Source organism: Thamnophis elegans, chromosome 2 (genome assembly GCF_009769535.1).
Source record: "Thamnophis elegans isolate rThaEle1 chromosome 2, rThaEle1.pri, whole genome shotgun sequence".
NCBI lineage: Eukaryota > Metazoa > Chordata > Lepidosauria > Squamata > Colubridae > Thamnophis > Thamnophis elegans.
In genome coordinates, this window is record NC_045542.1 from 19006374 (window position 1) to 19027230 (window position 20857).

The 20857-nt window shown below is 40.5% G+C and overlaps 1 protein-coding gene across 1 annotated transcript in view; it reads left to right on the forward strand.

Annotated features, from left to right (window-relative positions):
• The window catches only part of PIP4K2C (phosphatidylinositol-5-phosphate 4-kinase type 2 gamma), a 37778-nt gene extending 17146 nt beyond the window's left edge, over positions 1–20632 (forward strand). The window contains exons 6-10 of the mRNA XM_032210709.1: positions 2861–2899; positions 4688–4801; positions 13846–14095; positions 16759–16862; positions 18452–20632. Of these exons, the coding sequence (XP_032066600.1) occupies positions 2861–2899; positions 4688–4801; positions 13846–14095; positions 16759–16862; positions 18452–18532 (588 nt within the window). The 3' untranslated portion in view covers positions 18533–20632. The remainder of the gene's footprint in view (positions 1–2860; positions 2900–4687; positions 4802–13845; positions 14096–16758; positions 16863–18451) is intronic.
• Positions 20633–20857: the final 225 nt, after the last annotated feature.

The following is a 20857-nucleotide window of genomic DNA, read 5'->3' on the forward strand; positions in this document are numbered from 1 at the left end:
TTTGGCTGGTGAGTAACCAAAGCGATAAGGACATTCTCTCAGAAGCCTGTGCTTCATTTCCGGTTCCTTGTCCCAAAGCCTCTGCTAAGGCAGCCTAGATGGCTCTGGCTGCCAAGTTCTCCCTCCCCATCTCCTGCCTCAGGACTGCCACGCAAGGGCCCCCTTCTTTCCTTGGGGAATTCACTCGTGAGAGGAATGGTTTCAAATGCAAGGTCGCTACTTTGTGCTGAAAAACTAAGCTGGGAAAATGAGACGGGTCGTGTCCACGCCCGGCTACACATCATTAAATGCTGACCTAAAGGAAGTTCTCTCATACCAAGGTTATGTGGATAATTTACAACCAGTGTTTGCATTCACAAGTGTTTTAGGGGGCCACTTTCTCTCTCTCTCTCTCTCTCTGGAGGGGACGGGCTAGAAACTGCATTGCCACAGAGGGCTATAGCTCAAAATGCAGCCGAGAATTGCTTGTTAGTACACATATTATACAGAGATGCAGATTAAGTAATTGGCAGAGGCTCTTAATATATTTGATGGCAAAATATTGCCGCGATTATGCTTAACACGCTACTTATCCTGAAATTAATGCAAGTCCCAAAAGTCGAATCAGTCTGAGAAGGATGAATGGGCAGAAATGATATGGCAGTGTGAGTGAATTGAATGTGAGAGATTTGGGCTGCTTTCCATGTATGCGTTTTTTTAATGCTTGACCTATTCCTTCATCAAAATTATCTCTGGAGTCTACAAGGGATAGAGTGTTTTTTTCTTTTTCTTTTGAATGAAATTTGGGTCTCTAATAAAAGCCTAGCTATCTCAAGTGATACCTTTCCTCGCTTTGGATGCTCATGCTGCCAATTTGTTTATAACTCTTCAGAAGGTTAGCCTATCTCTCCGGGAAGCTTTGGAGCAGGGAGCTAGATTTAATTTGTTGGGTCGTTTCTCTATCTGATGCCAAGGGGTATTGCAATTACTTTGCAGAGTATAGAAGCAATATAGTCTAGTCCCTGCTCAGAAGGTTACATAAAAAAGTAATAAGGAAAATAGAAAGGCAAGGCAAATTAGCATTGTAAAAAGGAGAGACTGTGGGTGGGTATAGCAAAGGCCCGAAGGTGTAGAAATTAACAAAGGCATTAGTGACAAGGACACCAAGGGGGTGTATCTTGACAGAAGGTTAGGGAGGGGGGAAAAGCAAGCAAGAGCAGATGGTCTGGGGGATTCTCAGTTGGTGTTGATAAGATTATTCCACGTTCTGAGACATCTCAAGTATGTTCTATCGAGACGGTGTTTTTTTTTTTTTTAGAGAGAAGGCATCAAGTTTGGTGTAGATCCAGTTTCATGGTGGTACAACAATAGCATGTTGAATTTCTGACAAGGCAAGCTTCCTTTTTGACTGCTGAAGTCTTTTTTTAAAAAAAAATAGTTAAAAACAAAACCAATCCATCCACCAAGGTTTTAGAACTCAGTGGGGTGAGGTGTAGGTTTATATGCTGGCTTCATTAAGAGCCTCTGGGTAGCTTTAATTAAGTCATGTTTTCCCAGTTTCTTCTCTTCCTTCTATTAAGTAAAAAAAAATGCCTGCCACATATGTTCCGATTGAATAAAGGATGTGATTAATCTGTATCGTGAAAGTGTTACACAGTGTACCGTTGTTTTTTAGGCTGCAAACCTTCCATTTCAGATCTGCTGATATGCCAAAAATAAATGTAAACCAATGTGTTCAGGAAATGGTTGAAAACTTTTGCCCATTCAGTATTACTCTTACATTGTTTGTCCTGCTAAAGACAGTTTTGCTATGAATTCGTGGTAGGCCTATTGTCAAAAATGGCATTAAAGTCTCTATATGTGCGCATATTTTTCTGGGTGCCAAGAAATGACTGGTCAACCGTGGAGCCTCTGTAACCATCTCATTAAATACTAGGACATACTTGCTTCAAATATTGGAGGGGGAAGGGAGAACACACACACACACACACACACACATATACCCTGCAGGCAGAATATAAAACCACTATGCAAAGCACCATAAAGGTTCTTCCCCTCCTCCTTCAAACCATCCAGTCAGGAAATAACAGCCAATAGCATTGAAGCATTCGGATGAAATAAATGGAAGATACAGGTAAAAGAGGTTATAGAAAAATGAGAAATTTCCTTACTAATTTCCTTGCCACCTAAAATGATAGCATTAATCATGAAACGATTTGTAATTTATATTTTTTAATTTGTGCACCTTGGCCTATAGTCATGCTAGCCATATGACCATGAAAATGTTTTTGGACAATGCTTTCGCCCTCTGCCAGGAAACCTAAATAAGTACCGACCCCTAGAGTCAATCACTGGATAGGGGAAACGTTTATCTTTATTTTTTAAATTGACTGTGGTTATGATGATTTTATTTAATAAATATATGATCTGCTATGGCAGTCCTTTGGAAGGTTTAACGTACTCTTCACCAGAGGTGGTATTCAGCAGATTTTGACTAGTTCGGAGAACTGCTAAATACCACCTCTGACTGGCACCGCTCCCATATATTCTCTGCCTCCCGAGTCCCAGCTGATCAGGAGGAAATGGGGATTTTGCAGTAAGCTTCCCTTGGAGTGGGGAGGGAATGGAAATTTTACAGTATCCTTCCCTTGCCACGCTCACCAAGCCATACCCAGAGAACCAGTAGTAAAAATTTTTGCATCCCACCACTGCTTTTCACTGTCCATTGAGATTTTAAGGTTTCTGATGTTATGAACCCATTTCCCTTCCATTTTTAAATAATTTTGAGTTATGTTAACTTTAATTTGAAAGATGCTCCAAGAATGCACACCTTATCTCATGTTTTCTAGACTGTAATCTTTATGTTCTTGCCTTTTTTTAGGGTTCACTCATATCCCGTGAAGCCAGTGACAAAGAGAAGGTAATTGGTGATTATAGGTGCATTTTCATGTTAACCTGATATGGGTTGTTTACAGTTTGTTGACACAACTCAACATGGTATTATAGCTTTGTCTGTACAAAGGTAATGCAGATTATGTCTAAACATTACTGTTTTTTTATTTCATAAACCACAATTAGCTGAATTCATACCCAAAGCTAAGCCAGGAGTAGGTGGTCTCTCACTCTCTTTTGCTTGACTCCTGGAAAGCTGCTGAAAACATGGAATCAACACTAAGCAGAAAAATTATCCATTTCACTGGCATGGTTTTTCCTTAATTTTCAGTTTTGGAGCGGTGAGGGTTGATTTAAAAATAGTAATGGTGTGCAGAAGACTGAAAACAAATCAAAAAGTTGTCATATCCATCCTCAATCTCCTACATTTGAGTAAATGGACTTTTCTGCCCTTGTTGCTTCTAAATGGTATCATCACTAGAAGGCTACTAGACGTTCCAGGTCAAGAAACTGAGTAGTAGGTACCTAATCCAAAAGGATTCACCTAAATTTATAGGATTTGCACAATCTAGTACACTACCAGTTGGACAAAGTACAGAATAATGTGTATACCTCACTACAGGATAATGTTTAACCTATAAAATCATCAAAAGTTGAACTTAATCAAGGAAGCCTTTGCTTTTTCTTAAAGCAAAGATGGATAACCTACATCCCCAAACTTTTTCTGGAACTGCTGGAGTACCCTATTATGCGTCTTATGTTATGCTTCACTTGAAGTTAATGTAATTGAAGTTGATGTAATTTCCTACAATTTTAAAGTCAGAGACCTACAAAATCTAAAATAGATTTAGCCCCTTTATAATAAAAGAAAAAAATAATAAAACTGTCTGCATTGCTACCCTGACCCCTGGTATTTTCGTTTCCTCTTTTGTAGCTCTTGAGATATCACTCTAAGCTTAAAATGAGCTTTCTCTTTTTAAATATAAACACAAGATGAAGAACTTAAATGCAAAACCCTTATATTAATGAACACATAGAAAAACGTGATATTGGGCAGAAGTGCTACTTACTGGGAATTATTTTAAGAGCATTTTCAAAATTGGTTGAGAATGACTATTTATGTTTCTTAAACTGACAATTGAAAGGTATATACTCCCTAACTAATTTAACTCTGCTATTGGTGAGAACAGAGCAGATATTTTCTTCTCTTTTCTGAGGGGTGTTTAAAATATCTTTATCTTACCTTACAATTACATGGTTGGGGTTACTTGCATTGATTTGTAATTGCCATCTTTGCTGGGTAGGATAGCGGCAGTGAAAATGAACATTTTACCAAAATTTTTATTTCTTTTCCAAATGTTACCTATACTTAAAAAAGATGCGAACCTTTTAGAATGGCAGAAGGGTATCAACAAATTTGTATGGGCAGGAAAGAAACCGAGGGTAAAGATGAAAATAATGCAAGATGTACGTGAGAGAGGAGGATTGAAACTACCTAATTTAAAACTATATTATGATTTGTAATTGCCATTTTTTTGTCCCATCTTTTCACCAAGGAATGACCTAAAATCAGATCATCAGTTTAAAAATTACATTGAAACCACAATAGAAAACCATGGCCTATACGTGGGGAAGACGCAATCCACAAAATGAAAATCTTTTATTCTATAGTACATGTACACAAAAAAACCTTTGTTGTTTTTTTTTAATTGCCACATTTATTGCTTCTAGTTCCATCATCCAAATTTGGGTTCAGCAAAGTTGAAGTTTGACTTGCTTCCTCTGCCTCTTTTTCATGCACTGTCCTTTTTTCCAGGGCAAGGAACTACCAACTCTGAAAGACATTGATTTCCTAAACATGAACCAGAAAGTGTACATCAGTGAAGAGGCCAAAAAAGACTTCATGGAAAAGCTGAAGCGAGATGTAGAGGTATTGTAGCTTTCTCAGCCTAATATAGTATAACAAGAGGGGTGGTTCTGGGTCAGTAATCTAACCAGGCAAGCTGTGGATGCTAAAGAGAGATTTTTAAAGGTTAAAATAGGCAAATTTTCATGGTTCAGTTGAGTCTGAGAAGGTGTTACTAATGGCAATCCAGCCTACTGTTCTGATTCCCATCTTAATACTTTTTAAGATAAAAAGTTACCACTTACTCTTTAGTATCTGCCAGCAAGTCAACTCCTTCCACCTTACTCCCTATATCTAAATAACATCTAATGTTGTGCTGGTTGTACGGGAGCATCTGCAGCATTCAGGACCAGAAGCACCAGGGTTTCTTCCCTGGCCTCCGTCCCTCCTCTGGATTTCAGACTGAAAAAGCCATAGTGCTGGCATGCCATCTGTAGGGCACAAGGAATGATGCCACAATGGTTCCTACATCACAGACTGAATATGACCTTTGCTATTTACACCATTCTACCCTATATTTCTGATTACTGCTTCCTTCCCTGTTTCCCACGCTTGAGCCACTGACATTGCCATCTTACTACTGCAAGTGTCCTTGGAGGGATTTGACTGAAATTTTTTGTACAGTTCCTCATAACTGATAATTGGTTCTTTAAACTAACAGGCCGCCCAACAATATAAACAGGAAATATCCTTAAAAGGGGAAAATATTCTCAGTACAATTATTTGTAAGCAGATCCTTTTCTGACAAGTCATCGTTTTAGGCTTGGGAAAATTACAAGGGCGGTAAGGCCATGCTCAATCTGAGGATGTCATGAAAAATTGTATAGTTTGAGAGTAATCAGCTCTTGCTTCTGAAAAACCAAAAACTGTTCCCAAGCAGGCTTGATTATCCCTAAACTTCAATCATTTGAACAGCTTTGTGTCCTAAGGTTCCAGGTTGGCTTTGGAAGGCAATGGGGTAGGACTTTTTGACACAAAGAGCGAAGGGCTTTCAGTAACTATATTCAGTTTGCTCCAGGCAACCCTGAAAGTCACTGATAAAGTATATACCCGTGATGGCGAACCTATGGCCCGCGTGCCAGTGGTGGCACGCAGAGCCCTCTGTGCTGCCATGCTCGCCATTGACCCAAGTCAGATTTCCATGGCGTTTCTTTCATGAGCTTCTGTTTCCCTTCAAATGACAAAATAGAAACTCACAAAAGAAAAAGATCTTGCCACGCTGCCAGTGTTGAGATCTCCCGCCAGCCAGCTGGTCTTTGGGTCTCTGCTGCACATGCGTGCATGTCTGCGCATGCACATACATGTCTGTGCATGCGCATGTTCTTTTTGGGCATGCGCACCCACACAGTTTGGGCACCCAGCATCTAAAAGGTTTGCCTTGACTAGTATATATGACAGATCTTTCTTCCTCTGGGCATTTTCCCCTATATTATTTGTATATGGCAAAAGGCCTTGGTTCCCAGGGTATTTCTAGAGTTGTACAGTGTTCTTATCTCAGGAAGATTACATAGCAGCAAATCGCTTTCCCTCCATTTTTTCATAAGCTAATTGGGGAATTTTTGAAGCTGCCTCCTAGCTTCTGAATTTCCTAGTCATCTAAGGTCGGATGGAGATTACATCAGCCCTGTCAAAGAGGACATGTTAGAGAAGGGTGCTTGATTTGTTGATTTGAATGATGGGATATAATCGTATTGAGAATCAGGGAAGTCAGTGTGCATAATGTTTATTGGCTGGCATTTGTGTCATCATAAAGGCACACTCTTTTCACTGAAAACATTTTTCAACTTAACGTGAACTTGCAATGTCAGAAATGTATAGAAAGCACTTTAAACAAAATGTAATACCGAAACGGAGAAAGGCAGTTCCAAGCATTTAACTGACCCTAGATTAATGGCAGGAAGGGTTGTTTCCATGGTAGAAGGAAAAGAAATCCTTCTGCCATGAAAAAAGAAAGTTTCCCATGAGAATTAAAGTTCATAGCATCTGTTATGTACTGAGGTATTTAGTCATTGTTTTCTTATTTCTAATTCCTTGTTTTGCTTTTTATTCTTTTTGGACTTCTGTTATGGCAATTGCAAATATTTTACTGTATTTATAAATTGGAGGGACAAATTCTGTTTTGAAAGAATTGTGGTTCAGCTCTCTGGTGGAGGTCTCAGACCCTGATTTTCTGAATTGCTGGTCAACATTTGCACCCCATTTGCCATAATGAGGTGAGAATTGAGGTTAACTTCCAGCTCTGGAAAAATTTGCTCACAGCTAGCATTTCATCAGCTATTATATTTCCTTAGGGATTGAATCTGCAGAATTTAAACTACTTCTGCAGTGTGAGATTTTCCCTATTGGCCTTAATGACTGTTAATAGCATGTGATGGGTGGGGGGGAAGGGGCTGCAGATGCTCAATGTCTAACAATTAACCTCATATACCATGCAGCCTTTCTCCTGCATCAGCTCCGTTTCTCTCAAATGTTCCAATTCTTCTTGCTCCAAGTTCAGTTTTACTGCTGACCCAAATCAGGGGACTGGTAGGCAATGGGCTTCTTGGAGTTTTAAAAAACCTGATGCTTGGGATATGACAATGGAGATCACTTGGTGTCAGCCCCTAGGAACAAGCAGGCTGAAATCTTCTGCTGATCTTCTAAATGAAAGTCTCAGACTCATGAACAATATTTTGCATGTTTCCAGTGGAATTGTAGGAGATGACCAGGCTGGAGCTGGAGGGAAGGTTCAAACGTATCATCATTCCTAGCTTTCACCATTAGTAAGTCAGATTCTTGTACAGAGCTTTAGCGTACAATGTTTATTGTATGCTAAAGCTCTGTACAAGAATCTGACCTAATAATGACCTACTAATGATGAATAAATATTCATTTGAACTACCTGGACTCCTGATTCCCGTGCGCTTGGTAGGAGTTGGCCAAACAAGGACAGGTCTTGTTTCTGTATTATGTTTCTGTTAATGCTTGCAGACTGGTTCTTCACAAAAATTGAGGTTAGATTTAGGATTTTTCACTGCTTTCTTGATAGGTAGTTTCAGATTTATTTATTTATTATATTTTTTTATTCCACCTTTATTACTTTACAAATAACTCAAGGTGGCAAACATACATAAAACTCCCTCATCCTATTTCCCCCATGACAACCACCCTGTGAGGTGGATTCGGCTGAGAGAGATTGACTAGCCCAAAGTCACCCAGTTGACTTTCACGGCTAAAATGGGACTAGAATTCACCATCTCCTGGTTTCCAGACCAGTACCCTAACCACTACATTGTACTTTAACCACCAATACTCATCAATCTCCTGAACTTGATGGTTCCAGCTCCAGATAGATCAAGACTATGGCACTCAGGAAGCTCAGCTAGCGTGGCCATTAGCTGGATCCTGTGGGTGTTCTAGTCACAACACACCAGGAGAAAACCAGATTGAGAAAGCTGTACATAATGATCTCTTGCTTTCCCCTCTACCATATCATATTAGGAGCAATTTTATTGTACTGTGTCTTGTTTATTTAATAGCTTGGCTTTCACTCCCTGAAACCTCCAGTAATACATTTGGGACTTTTCTCTCCCTTTGCTGCCTACTCAAATGCTTCTCTGAGATATTAGTGACTGGTTCACAAACCCTAGTGAGCTTTATGGCTACGTGGGGATTTGAACCTGTGTCTCTTCTGGTCTTAGTTCCATACTCTTAAGCACAACTCCACACTTGCTTTCAATGTGGCAGCCTTGTTATAAAAATGACTGATGTAACATGGAATTCTTGGGAGAGTTGAAAATATGCTTTTAGCGATAAGCTTTTTTTTCCTCCCCTGATGACTGTAAAGAAAGAAGAGGCGGAATGGAGTAAAATCTCTGTTCTGTTCATTAATTAGGTTGCCTAATGTTTTTATCCTGCAGTAGGAAAAGGCTATAACTTATGCTTACAGTTCTATGAGATAGTTAGACTGAGATGTGATGTGATTGATCTAAATGAGTTTAATGACCTACAGGAGGGAGGGAATTTAAGTCCCATGAAGATAGATTGAAAGAATTGAGGGGGAGATATGACAGTAATCTTCAAATACCTGAATGGATGCCACACAGGAGGAGGCCAAGATTGATCTCCATTGTTCAAGAGTGCAGGACACAAAGTGATGGATTTCACTGGCAAATAACAATAAAGCTTAAGATACAGTTCCATAGTACATGAGAATTACCCAAGGAGCGGTTTAGCCCCCATTTTAATGGACTTGGTCAAATAGACACAAGACAGCATTTGTCTGTCACTCAATCTAGTCTATCCATCCATCTCCCACCTTTATTATTTTTTAAAATAACTCAAGGCAGCCAATATGTCCAATACACCTTCCTTCTCCTGTTTTTCCCACGACAAAAACCATGTAAGGTGAGTTGGGCTGAGAGAGAGAGCGAGAGTAACTGGCCCAAGGTCTCCCAAGCTGGCTTTCATGGCTAAGGCAGGACTTGAGCTCACGATCTCTTGCTTTCTAGCCTGCAACCTTAACCACTAGACCATACTGGCTCTCATTTGTTGGGGTTGCTTTAATTTAAATTCTTGCCCTTAGCACAAGTTTGGATTCAGTGGGTTTAAAAGCCCTCCCCACTCTATCATTCTTTTCCACGGCTTAATATCCTGGTTAAAAACATGAACTGTGATCTGAGAAGTGTCTACTTTAAAAAAATCCCAGGTTTTGAAGTGGCACCTTTCCTGAGATTATTCTAGACCTTTTAGTCTTAGTCTTAGATCTGTCATATGCTATAAGAGTAAACCAGTGGTGGGTTCCAGATCCCGGTACAACCAGTATGGTGCAATGGGGCCTGACATCCACCACATGAACGCATGCAGCGCGCGCATGCATACTTACCGCCTGCGACATTCCAACTGCTTGGTAGAGTGTACCAAGGCGCTGTACGCTCCGTGTACAGAAGCCCCGAAGAGCTCAAATACTGTATATACTCGAGTATAAGCCTAGTTTTTCAGCCCACTTTTTGGGCTGAAAAAAGCCGCCTCGGCTTATACTTGAGTCAGTGAAAAATTTGCCCGAAATGGAGGAGAAAAAGGGGCGGGGCCATGCCGCTGGGTGACACTCGTGAATGGCCCAGTGCCCCTGTGAGTTTCCCCTCCCTCTGTGTCAGTTTGCCGCGCAGCGCGCACCGCACCATCCCCCCTCCTCACGTTCTAATGTAATGCAGGGCTGTCTTACGATTCCCCTTCCTCCCCCTCCTGCCGCTCTGCAACGATGTCCCACCTCCTCCTTGTTATGGCAAGCAGCCACATAGCGATGTCCCACCTCCTCTGGTACAGTGATCCAATGATAGGAATCACTGTGCCGTGTGTCATAGGAGGCGGGACATTGCTCCCGCGGCTGCACGGGACATCATCATCACAGTGGGACATCAGCATCATGAGGTGAGTGAAGTATTTCATTGAATACACCGCTAGTTTACTGTTTTTCTTTGAAATAAATATTCAAAAACATTATTGGTATCTATTTTTATTTTTGAAATTTACCGGTAGCTGCTGCATTTCCCACCCTAGGCTTATACTCGAGTCAATAACTTTTCCAGTTTTTTGTGTTAAAATTAGGTGCCTCGGCTTATATTCGGGTCGGCCTATACTCGAGTATATACGGTACCAGTAAGGAGCGCGGGCAGGTGGGTGGGCCCTCCGGAGCACCGTACTGGAACGATACCTGGTGCTCCCGGCAGGCACCAGTATGCTCGTACCAGGGCATACCGGTCGTAACCCACCACTGGAGTAAATTAATTCATTCTAGCGTTATTGAATTATAATTCAATAGTAATTATATGGAATCACACAGATGCTTTGACCAAGTGAAAACACTCGATAAATGTCAAATGTTTGCTTGTGGAGGAATATTCTGTTCTTTCATTTCTCTTAGAACAGGGGTCCCCAAGCCTTGGTCTGTGGACCGGCACCAGTTCATGGCATGCCAGAAACTGGGCCGTGCAAACAAGCAAAGCCCCATCTGCGGAATACAAGCCGCACACAAAAACCCACCCCCTCTGGTCCATGGAAAAACTTCTCTTCATGAACTGGTCCCTGGTGCCCAAAAGGTTGCGGGCCACGGTCGTAGAAGACTGTTTGATGTCTTTTGAGCAATGGAAGCAAATGTTACCCCCCCCCCCCCCAAAAAAAAAAAAACCACCAGCTTCTGGTTCCTGAAGCCAGGCTGACCTAATATATATCCAATTTCTGAGTTTTAGATAGTTCTTTAACTTCTTTTCATTGCAATTGTGTTGCCTTCGCATGACCCTTGTAACTGCCATTGTGCCAATACTCTTGAGATGGGTTGGGCTCGGTTTTTTTTTCCTTCTGATTCCACAGGATGGGAAAGAAAAGGCTTGTTTAAAAAGATTAATCATTCCAGTTATAGAAAAGGGCTCAAGTCTGAGAATTAAAGCTGGATCCATTCCATTTGGAAAGTAGGCCCACTGGTTTGAACAGCCAAAGCAATTAATCATGGGGACAGGTTGCCAAAGAGGAGCCTCCCCCCCTACCCCAGCACATGCCATCCGGATTAAACCTGGACTCCATTTAAAGGCAAGAAAAACTGATTTTAATGCTTGTTTGAATTCAGGGTGAATGCAGGGCAAATTCTGATTTTGCTGTCACAGCTGCTGGATGAATCTATACCTGCATGATAGCTTGAATGTTTTAACTTTTAACATGATGCAACATAGTGGTTTACAGTGTATTTATCAGTTAAGATACCAGGTTAATAATCAGTTTACCTCCAGATTTTGGAGTTTTTGACTCTAAGCAAACTAAGGCCAGAACAAGGAAAATAACCATGATATATTCTTGAACTGTTTTCTGTTCGCAAAAGAGTCTATGTTTTAAGTGCAAGTTCACTATATGAATTACATGTTGAGTCATAAATCTTGGTATACAAATTATAAGAGTGTTAGGTATGCAAAGGTACAATGCACCCATCCACATTATGGCCTAGTGTTGCTGAGGATCATCACAATCCAGAATAGGAAACTAATTTGAGTTACCTTTGATTAAAGAATGGGGTTTCACAACACTTGAGAGTTAAGATCTTAGGTCTAATCTTTGAGATGCTGAAATAGCAAGCTGGGTTTGGATGAAATTCAGTTCCCTACTTGCCTACAAAGTTTACAGGGAAGTCTCAGGCAAGCCAATACCATCTGCCCAGATATAGTGGATCCATCTTAGATTCTTAATTTTGTATGATAGCAATAGCAGTTAGACTTATATACCGCTTCATAGGGCTTTCAGCCCTCTCTAAGCGGTTTACAGAGTCAGCATATCGCCCCCCCCCCCAGTCTGGGTCCTCATTTTACCCACCTCGGAAGGATGGAAGGCTGAGTCAGCCTTGAGCTGGTGAGATTTGAACCGCCGAACTGCAGCTTAGCAGTCAGCTGAAGTGGCTGCAGTATTGCACTCTAACCACTGCGTGTCCTTGATGTTAGTGTGCCCATGGGTATCTCCCTTGTAGATCATGCTATTTAAAAAAAAACCTTATTTTAAGTCTAAGCATTTTTAAAGGAAACTAATGTGCAAACAACCAATGCTGAACATATTTTTTATTTCCCCCAAATAATCTTGGGTTCCTCATAGATTCCTCCGGTATTGTTGGAGAATAAATATGGGATGCTTGTGTAGCACAAGTACCTATTTGTAAATTTGCCCACCTGTGTAGGAAAAAAAACAACAACTACAGGTTGATAGTGAATACAGAAGAGGGTCACCAAATTTGCAAATTGGGGATTTGTGACCATACATTGCCTCCCCCCTCTAGCCATTTGGTAAATGAGCAATTGAATGGTGATTTTCATAGAGCTCCCAAAACATCTTCTCAGAATGAATGAAATCTTGTTACTCCCAGCCAGCGTGAGTAACCAGCTTTATTTGGATGACCTTAGTTTGGAGAAAGCCTACCTTTAAAGTTCATGTTTATTTTAAAGCTATGTTGAAACCATGCTATTTCAGACTTCTTTTGAACTAAACTAGCTGCAATGTATCTTTAAAACAGTAATGGAATGACTGTTGTGACTGATGCCTCTCAACAGAAGCATGGTTTTAATGTGGGCTTGTTGGAAAGTACACAATTTATTATACAGCTGAAGGTTATAGATACCTTTTTGAACCTGGGGAATTCTCTGTGGTATTTTAATCACTCTTTTTTGATCATATAGATCCAGAAGGGTCATGCAATTAAGAAAGAATTATTAAAGTATAATATATGTGTTCTTTTGAATCTACCATCAGTAAAGCCCCCTAAGTGCTTGTATATACATATTAAGAACAACAGTAATAACAATTATGTTATAAAAACCTATAAGCTCTCACTAAAATCAGCTGTTGCATTTAAACAGAGGATTTGTTTATTTTAAAAAATGTATATCTTTTCTGTCCTTTTGCCTATTGTCCTGAAAAGTCGAGGAAAGCATATCTGATAATGACTTTAGTCCTTGAATAGAAAATTATGAATAACTATTGAATGACTGTTAGCAAGGCTGTTAAGTCAAAGAAGAAAAACCAGAGACAGTATCTCAGTCTAAGCTAATAAAAGGGAGTCTCAGTGAGGACATTCAGCTCTACAATTCCCCATAGGCTACATAGCTAATTCTTTAGAATACAGTCCCCTCCAGGGTAAACAGTACCTTATTGAATTAAATATGTTTCCTTCTGAAACTGCAGCTTGCTATATGTAAAGCAATATTTCCTGCTAGGTTGGCTATATATGTTTTGGTGAGGGAAACTGCTTTTTAGTCACTGAGGGAACTGTTGTGATACTACAGAAGAGCAGCAGTCAAGAGTTTATTGAAATGACCTCTCCATTCTCCCCATTAAGGGATCATCGGATCTTAAACATTGTGACTGTCTTCAAGTAAAATATAATGGAAAGGACACAGGCAGAAGCTTGCGCAAATGCAAAAGAGCAAATCTTTGCAATTTTATAATATATGGAATAAATTGTTTCATGAGTTTGTGTTGTGAGATTTTCACTTGGAATGAATAATGAGATAAATACGTACATCTCCTGGCCATTTCACTATTGTGTTTGTTTTTTTCAGTTCCTAGTGCAGCTAAAGATTATGGACTACAGTCTTCTGTTGGGTATCCATGATGTACAGCGAGCTGAACAAGAAGAGGAGGAAGACGTAAAAGAGGAAGAGGAAGATGGAGAGGGTGAACCTGGGGCACCTGTGGGCTCATATGGAACATACCCTGAGGGCATTGGCAGTTATCTGAACTCCCACAAACCGCTGGAGCCTGGGGACTTTGACCCTTATATTGATGTCTATGCCACTAAGAGTGCTGAAAGTAAGTTGGAATAGGACGAACATTTTATTAAATAGGTGTTTAAATGGATAGAAAATGCCTTCGGGCCTTTTATTTTGTTTATTGCAGCATTTTGTACACCAGAATCTGTATCATGATGTTTACTATCATTTGCGACTTTCTTAGTTTATCAAGAATTTTTTTCCGTTAGTTGATTCCAGAGAACACTCCAGAGTACAGAGGTCAGTTCTTTTACTTTATTTTTTATCTGTGATAGGTGATTGCAGTCAGCCCAGAAATATCAGAAACAGCCTTTTGTTGAGTCAAATAATTAATCCATCCTCCCTAGGAGTGATTAACTAGCAAGGATTCCAAGGTCTGGGGTTAGCTAAAAAAAATTTAAGCCTTACTTAAATATCTAATATAATCAATACATACAATAAATATCAAGCAACACAATCTCCTTCTAGCTTACAATCTTGAAAGGTGTACTGTGTTTCCCCAAAAATAAGACAGGGTCTTATTTTCTTTTGACTCCCAAAATAAGCACTTTGCCTTATTTTGGGGGAAGTCTTATTATTTTTGAGGTGCAGGAGGTGGAGAGTGTGGTCACCTCATGGCTGCTGCTGTGTTGCAATATTTTTGGGGAGGGCTTATTTTCAGAGGATTGCTTATTTGAATACATGCACTCAAAAACCCAATTGGGTTTATTATCTAGGGAGGTCTTATTTCCAGGGAAACGGGGTACACAAAAGATAACTGAGTAACATCTGATTAAAACTGAAATCCCAGTCTAGTTTAAGCATGGTTTTGTGAAGGAGTTCCCTTTGTTATTCCAAAATACTAGACTACACTTTCTCAAGCTGGCACCTTCCAAGTAAGTTTTTTTCTGTCCTGTAGTTTTCAGCTGCTCAGTCAAAGATGTTGCTGAATGGGCATTTTGGGGAGTTGTACTCCAGAGTTTCCAGGCTGTACTAGTTTGGGAAAGGCTTCACCAAACTCATAAAAGGATTCTGTTAACTATGATATCAAAGATGTATGTGCGCCTTGTGGTAGATTCCAGCTGCAACTTCAGGTCTTCTCATTTTTTTCTGTGCCTGTGGCTAGTCTTACATGTCCTCAACTTACAACCATTCATTGAAAAAAGTGACTTTTGACAGTTTTTCACATGACTGTTGTAGCATCCCTCTGGTCACGTGATCAAAATTCACCCGCTTGACAAGTGGCTCGTATTTATGATGGTTGCACTTTTGTGACCTCCTGACAAGCAAAGTTAATGGGGAAGCCAGATTCATTTAACAACTAAGTTACTAACTTAACAACTGTAGTGATTCACATAGCAACTGACAAGAAAAGTTGTAACATAGGGCAAAACTCACTTAACAACTGTCTTGCTTAACAACATACATTTCGGATTCAACTGTAATCATAAGTCAATTGCTACCTGTATTTAACTGTTTGTATCAGGATGGTCTTTCTTCAGTGCATCAACTTTGGTAACCTCTTTATTTATGGAAGGGAGAGAGTGGTGCTGAGTCCATGTTTATCAGATCTGGATATCAGCTTCAGAGAAAGAGATTAAGTTTAATAGCCAGATTTTTTTGCATCTGGCTATGGGCTTGAATTTGCAGTGCAGATTACACGGAAGTGAAGATAAAGAGAAGTATACATAAACTTTATTAAGGTTTTAGACCAGCCTATGAACCTAAAGAATGTGATTGCTCAAATGAATTACTTAGGATTGGTTTGCTATATTTTGATTCAGGAAAGGAATCTCTTCTTCCTGCTTTAACCCTGTTTGACCACTCTTTTGTATTCTGTACCGTATTTTTCAGAGTATAAAACACACTTTTTTTTCCTCAAAAGAGAACCTGAAAATCTGGGTGCGTCTTATACACCAAATGCAGCGTTTTTTGCCTCCTGAAACCCCGCCTCTTTCACCAAAATGGCCATGCATACCCTTATGGAGGCTTTCAGAGAGCTCCTGGGGGCTGGGGAGGGCAGAAATGAGCAAAAATCGGGCCATTTTTGCCCCCCCCCAGCCCCCAGCAGCAATCTATAAGCCTCCATAAGGCTATGCATCCAATTTTTTTGACCAAAAACGGGCCCCTTTTTGCAAAAAAAGGGCCACTTTTTTGCTCATTTTTGCCCCCCCCCCCAGCACTTTGCAAGCCCCCCTCCCCCTCCAAGGCTATTCATGCCTTTTGGGGAGGTTTGCAGAGTGCAAAAACTTTTTTTTTTCCTTTTGGAAACTCTTTAACTGATTGATGAGAATTACATTGATCATTTTTCTCTCTATATACCCCTCTACCTTCCTACCTACCTACACACACTCTCTCTCTCCCTACCTACCTACTGTATTTCTCTCTATCTCTTTCTATTTCTCTCTATATATATCCCTCTACCTACCTATGTACACACACTCTCTCTCTCTACCTACCTACTGTATTTCTCTCTCTCCCTCTCTCTCCCTCTACCTACCTACTTTTTTAAAAAAATTGCCTCTTGAAAACCTTGGTGCGTCTTATACTCTGCTGTGTCTTATACGCCAAAAAATATGGTATTTTGCTTATGTATTTTCTGTGGGGTTTTTTTTGTCATTGTTGTTCATCTTTTTGTTTGCCTATGGATATTTGTATGGAAGGGGACTACAGGTAAAATATGGCATCATATATATCCCTCACTGTTTTCTCTTACTTTTCCAGATAGTCCCCAAAAAGAGATTTACTTCATGGGCCTCATAGACATCCTCACCCAGTATGATGCCAAGAAGAAGGCTGCCCATGCAGCTAAGACAGTCAAGCATGGGGTGAGTTTGGCTTGCCACCTTGTCTGTTATGGTAATCAAACAATGCTAAGAAGGGAGCCATGATTTTGATTAGCTGGCCAGCACCCGTGACCCGTCAAAACCGCAGTCCACAAAAGCGCGCTCGACAAAAGCGCGCATTTGACGTCATCACAGCGCGACGGAAAAAATTAAAAATTGAAATAAAAATAAAATTAAAGCAAGCCGATTCACATAAAGGTAAGGGTTAGGGTTAGGGTTAGGTTAAGGGTTAGGGTTAGGTTTAGAGCGTTAGGGTTACGTTTAGCGTTAGGTTAAGGGTTAGGTTTAGGGTTAGATTTAGGGTTAGGTTAAGGGTTAGGTTTAGGGTTAGGTTTGGGGGGGTTAGGGTAAGGTTTTCGCTTTATTTTTACATTTATCGATCACAGCGCGATGTTTTCGTCGCGCTGTGATGACGTCACGTACGCGCTTTCGTCGAGCGCGATTTTGTCGTCCGCGGTTTTGTGGTGGAACCGGCCAGCACCTAGCCTCTATCTTCCCTTCCTATGACCATTATTTCTGCCCCAAATAGTTACTCTTTCTCCTTCTGAGTAACTGAATGGCCAAAGGCTGTCTCTCTCAAGCTGGTTATATTGTATCATCACTATGTGATATAGAAGGCATAATTATGACCTTTCCTATAGATAGGAACTATTCCAGTGTCTTACTCTATGCTTGGGAGCAGCAGGAATTTAGAATATTTTCTAATTATGAGATAGTAGCAGAGAAGAAACTATGATTCCAAACAGCACAGTCATTGGCAGTGCATGATGACTACCCCATGGAGTGGAGACAGCCTGAAATTGAGGATTTGTTGTTTTAGGTTAGTTATCTGAGATGATACTTTTTATCTAACTTCTTTTAAAAAAAGAGTGGTTGTGTCCTGAAAAATACAACCGATGTGAGTTTTGTAGCTACAGACTAGAAGCAAGGAAGTGAGGTGGAGAAACTATGTCAGTGGCAGGAAGAAATGCACCATCCCCAATAGATTTTTTAAAAAATGCTATTCGCTGTGGGCGATTCATAGAAGAGTTATTTTTATTGTACCATTGGGGCAATGGCTTTTATGTTTTTTAAGTACAAGGACATTTCCTTGAGGAGAAGATGGCAAGGAGCAGATATAATGTATTCAAGAGAAGCAGCAAGAGGGATGTTCCACTGGGTCAGAAATATTTGCAGTGGAGAATGTGCATGTTAATTGCATCTGAGCAGTACAGTTTAGTTTTAGAGATATCTCTGACCTTTATTTTGTACAACTCAAGGCAGTGTTCATACCTAATGCTCCTTCCTCCTATTTTCCCCACAATAAGAACTCTATGTTTGAGAGAAAGTGTCTAGCCCAGTTATCCAGCTGGTTTTCATACCTAAGGAAGAGTTACAGAGCATGACCTCCAAGATTCTAGACCAGCACCTTAACCACTACTCCTGATTGGCTCTATGGAAGTTAGGACTCAGGTGCTATATCCCCAGTGTTTCCAATATTCCCAGCTCATGCCATATTGCTTTCACTATAGTGATTAAGAATTAAGGGGGCTGCTTTGTGGTAGTTGTTGACACTTTGTCTTCCCCTACAGGCTGGTGCAGAGATCTCTACAGTGCATCCAGAACAATATGCCAAGCGCTTTCTGGACTTTGTCACCAATATATTTGCTTAGCAGTTTTTTCAGTACGTCGTTGACCCAAATCAAAACCTTTTCAGCACCTTTGTAGTTGTCACTCACCCTGCTCCCTGATTCTCCGTAAGTAGGATAGTTTTCATCCTGCTGTTCTGGGGTCAGCAGGGGAAATGGGCTGACTTCAGATGACTCCCAGTCTTGCAACTGAGGGACGGCTGCCGAACCAAGTGCCTTAACTCTGATCTTCTGCTGAGGTGCGAAATGATCCAGAGTACCAAAGAAACTGGTTCCGAATGCTTCGGAGAGCTGCTTCTCCTTCCATGCAGGAGGAAGAGGAGTGGCTGGTTTTTATCTAAACACTGATTTCTTCCTTTCCGTTAAATAGTACCAGTGTTCCGTCATTTAGAGCAGGATAATGTTGAAATAGAATAATATGCAATACGAAGTTAGTTGTGCCTTGGAAGAAGGGGGTTGAAGAGAATCTTCCCCATTTACACAATCAAATCTTGTATCCTATGATATCCCATTGTACTGCCTGTTTCAAAGCCATGCGCCAGTTGCATACCTTTTCTACCATCCCTGTGTACACAAATATTTAACAGAAGACTGCACTGTGCTCCATCCTTGTGAATAGTTTTGCTCTGCTTCTACTCCTGTTGTCAATAATGGAAATCTCTCATGCTAAAGAAAAGAGCCCAGCACTGAATCCAGTACCCCTTAAGCTCTTCTCCATGTAAAATTGCAGGTTCTTTGAACTTTGTGCCCCACAGGTTGCTATTAATGAGAACAATTATTTCAGGCTCATTGCTCTCATGCATCCTTTTTCCTTCTGTTTTCTAGTTAAGAATAAGAGCTGAAGCAGGGTTTGGGAGGCTCTTTGTACCTGCTAAATGAATTTGGAGTAAACTCCTGAGTAAATAGTACTATTGTCTGAAATCCGGTTCTACATACTGCAGAGCTTTTTTGAGTATCACTTGTCAGAGGGAGATTGGGAGAAGGACACAATAACTCTAATCTTCAGGGTAACTCTAATCTTTGGGGTAATTTATACAGGGGTGTCTGTTGGGCACACAACCCAGATTGAATAGGCGAAACCTACAAAAGGGTCTATAAGGCATGCCTAGACTACCTGTGATTTACCACCATATAATATTAAATTTGAAAGCTACTGAGAAATGCTAAGGATGAAAGTTGTAAAGCTTTAACATTAAAATTAAAGCAAGCCTCAGATGTTGGTGAACTGGCAACAGCATCACTACCATGACCAAGAGGAGCAGGGACTGTTGAGAGTTTAGCAAACCCATAGAGAGCCCTGGCTCCCTATCCAATCATAAACACTTCCGTGTTGAAGTGGGAATCAGACCAAGCCTCATTTATTTTGTTTAGTGTTATAGGGTAGGGAGAGTATTATGCCCAACTTCAGGATGCTATGAGAAGCAGCATCTGTCTGCCTGTGCATAATGGCTCTATATGTTTATTTTACATATATCAAATTGGCAAACCAATGTATTTTGGGAAAATGGCCTATCTCAGTGGTTCATTAAAATACCGCTTAAGTGAAGGAGGAAACTGCTATAAATTAGCAGATGCATTAAAAACAATATCCTTTCTCATTCACCAGAATGGGAATTCTTGGAGATACTTCATTTAGCAAAGTGAGGAATGCAGACATGGAACTGGATAAATTAAATGATCATTATTCATTTATTGTTGGCTTGGTTAAGAGATCTTGCTTTCTCTAGTAGCTGTCCTAGCAGCATGGGGAAGCTGTCACACTCCAGCTGTCTGAACTATAATTCCCAATAACTCCAGCCCTATATAAGCATTTATGAGGAATGCTGGGAGTTACAGTTCAGCAACTTCGAGGGCCAGTATTGCCTACCTGGAAACTCTAGCTATGGTTCAGGGTACAGTGCTACTCAGTTTGCTACTCTGGACCTGAAACGTGTGCTACTTTATGTTTTTTAATATTTTCCCCTTCTGCCCATTACTGGTGTGTTGGGACTGATGTCATTTCAGCTCCCAGCACCTTAAAGGTTGTGCCATGGAGATACATTTATGCTGTGGGGTTGTCTTCCTTCCACCCTCTTTCAGTGTTTTGTAATTGTATACAATGTGTATTTCTGGTTTACTCTTGTGTGGCTAAAAATAAATTATTGAACCAAAAGTTGTCTGTATGTAGTGCCCAGCTGTGCTGTTGTATACTGCTAACCTAGCAGGGTAGAAGGATGAACTCTGTGTTTCAGTGAAAGAATAAAAGACTTTCCTTGGCCCTTCACAGCTTTCTGAATTGAAATTATTATGTCAGTTATTTTTATCACATTTCTGAACTTTCAGGGGAAAAATATATCTAAGCTTCGGGGG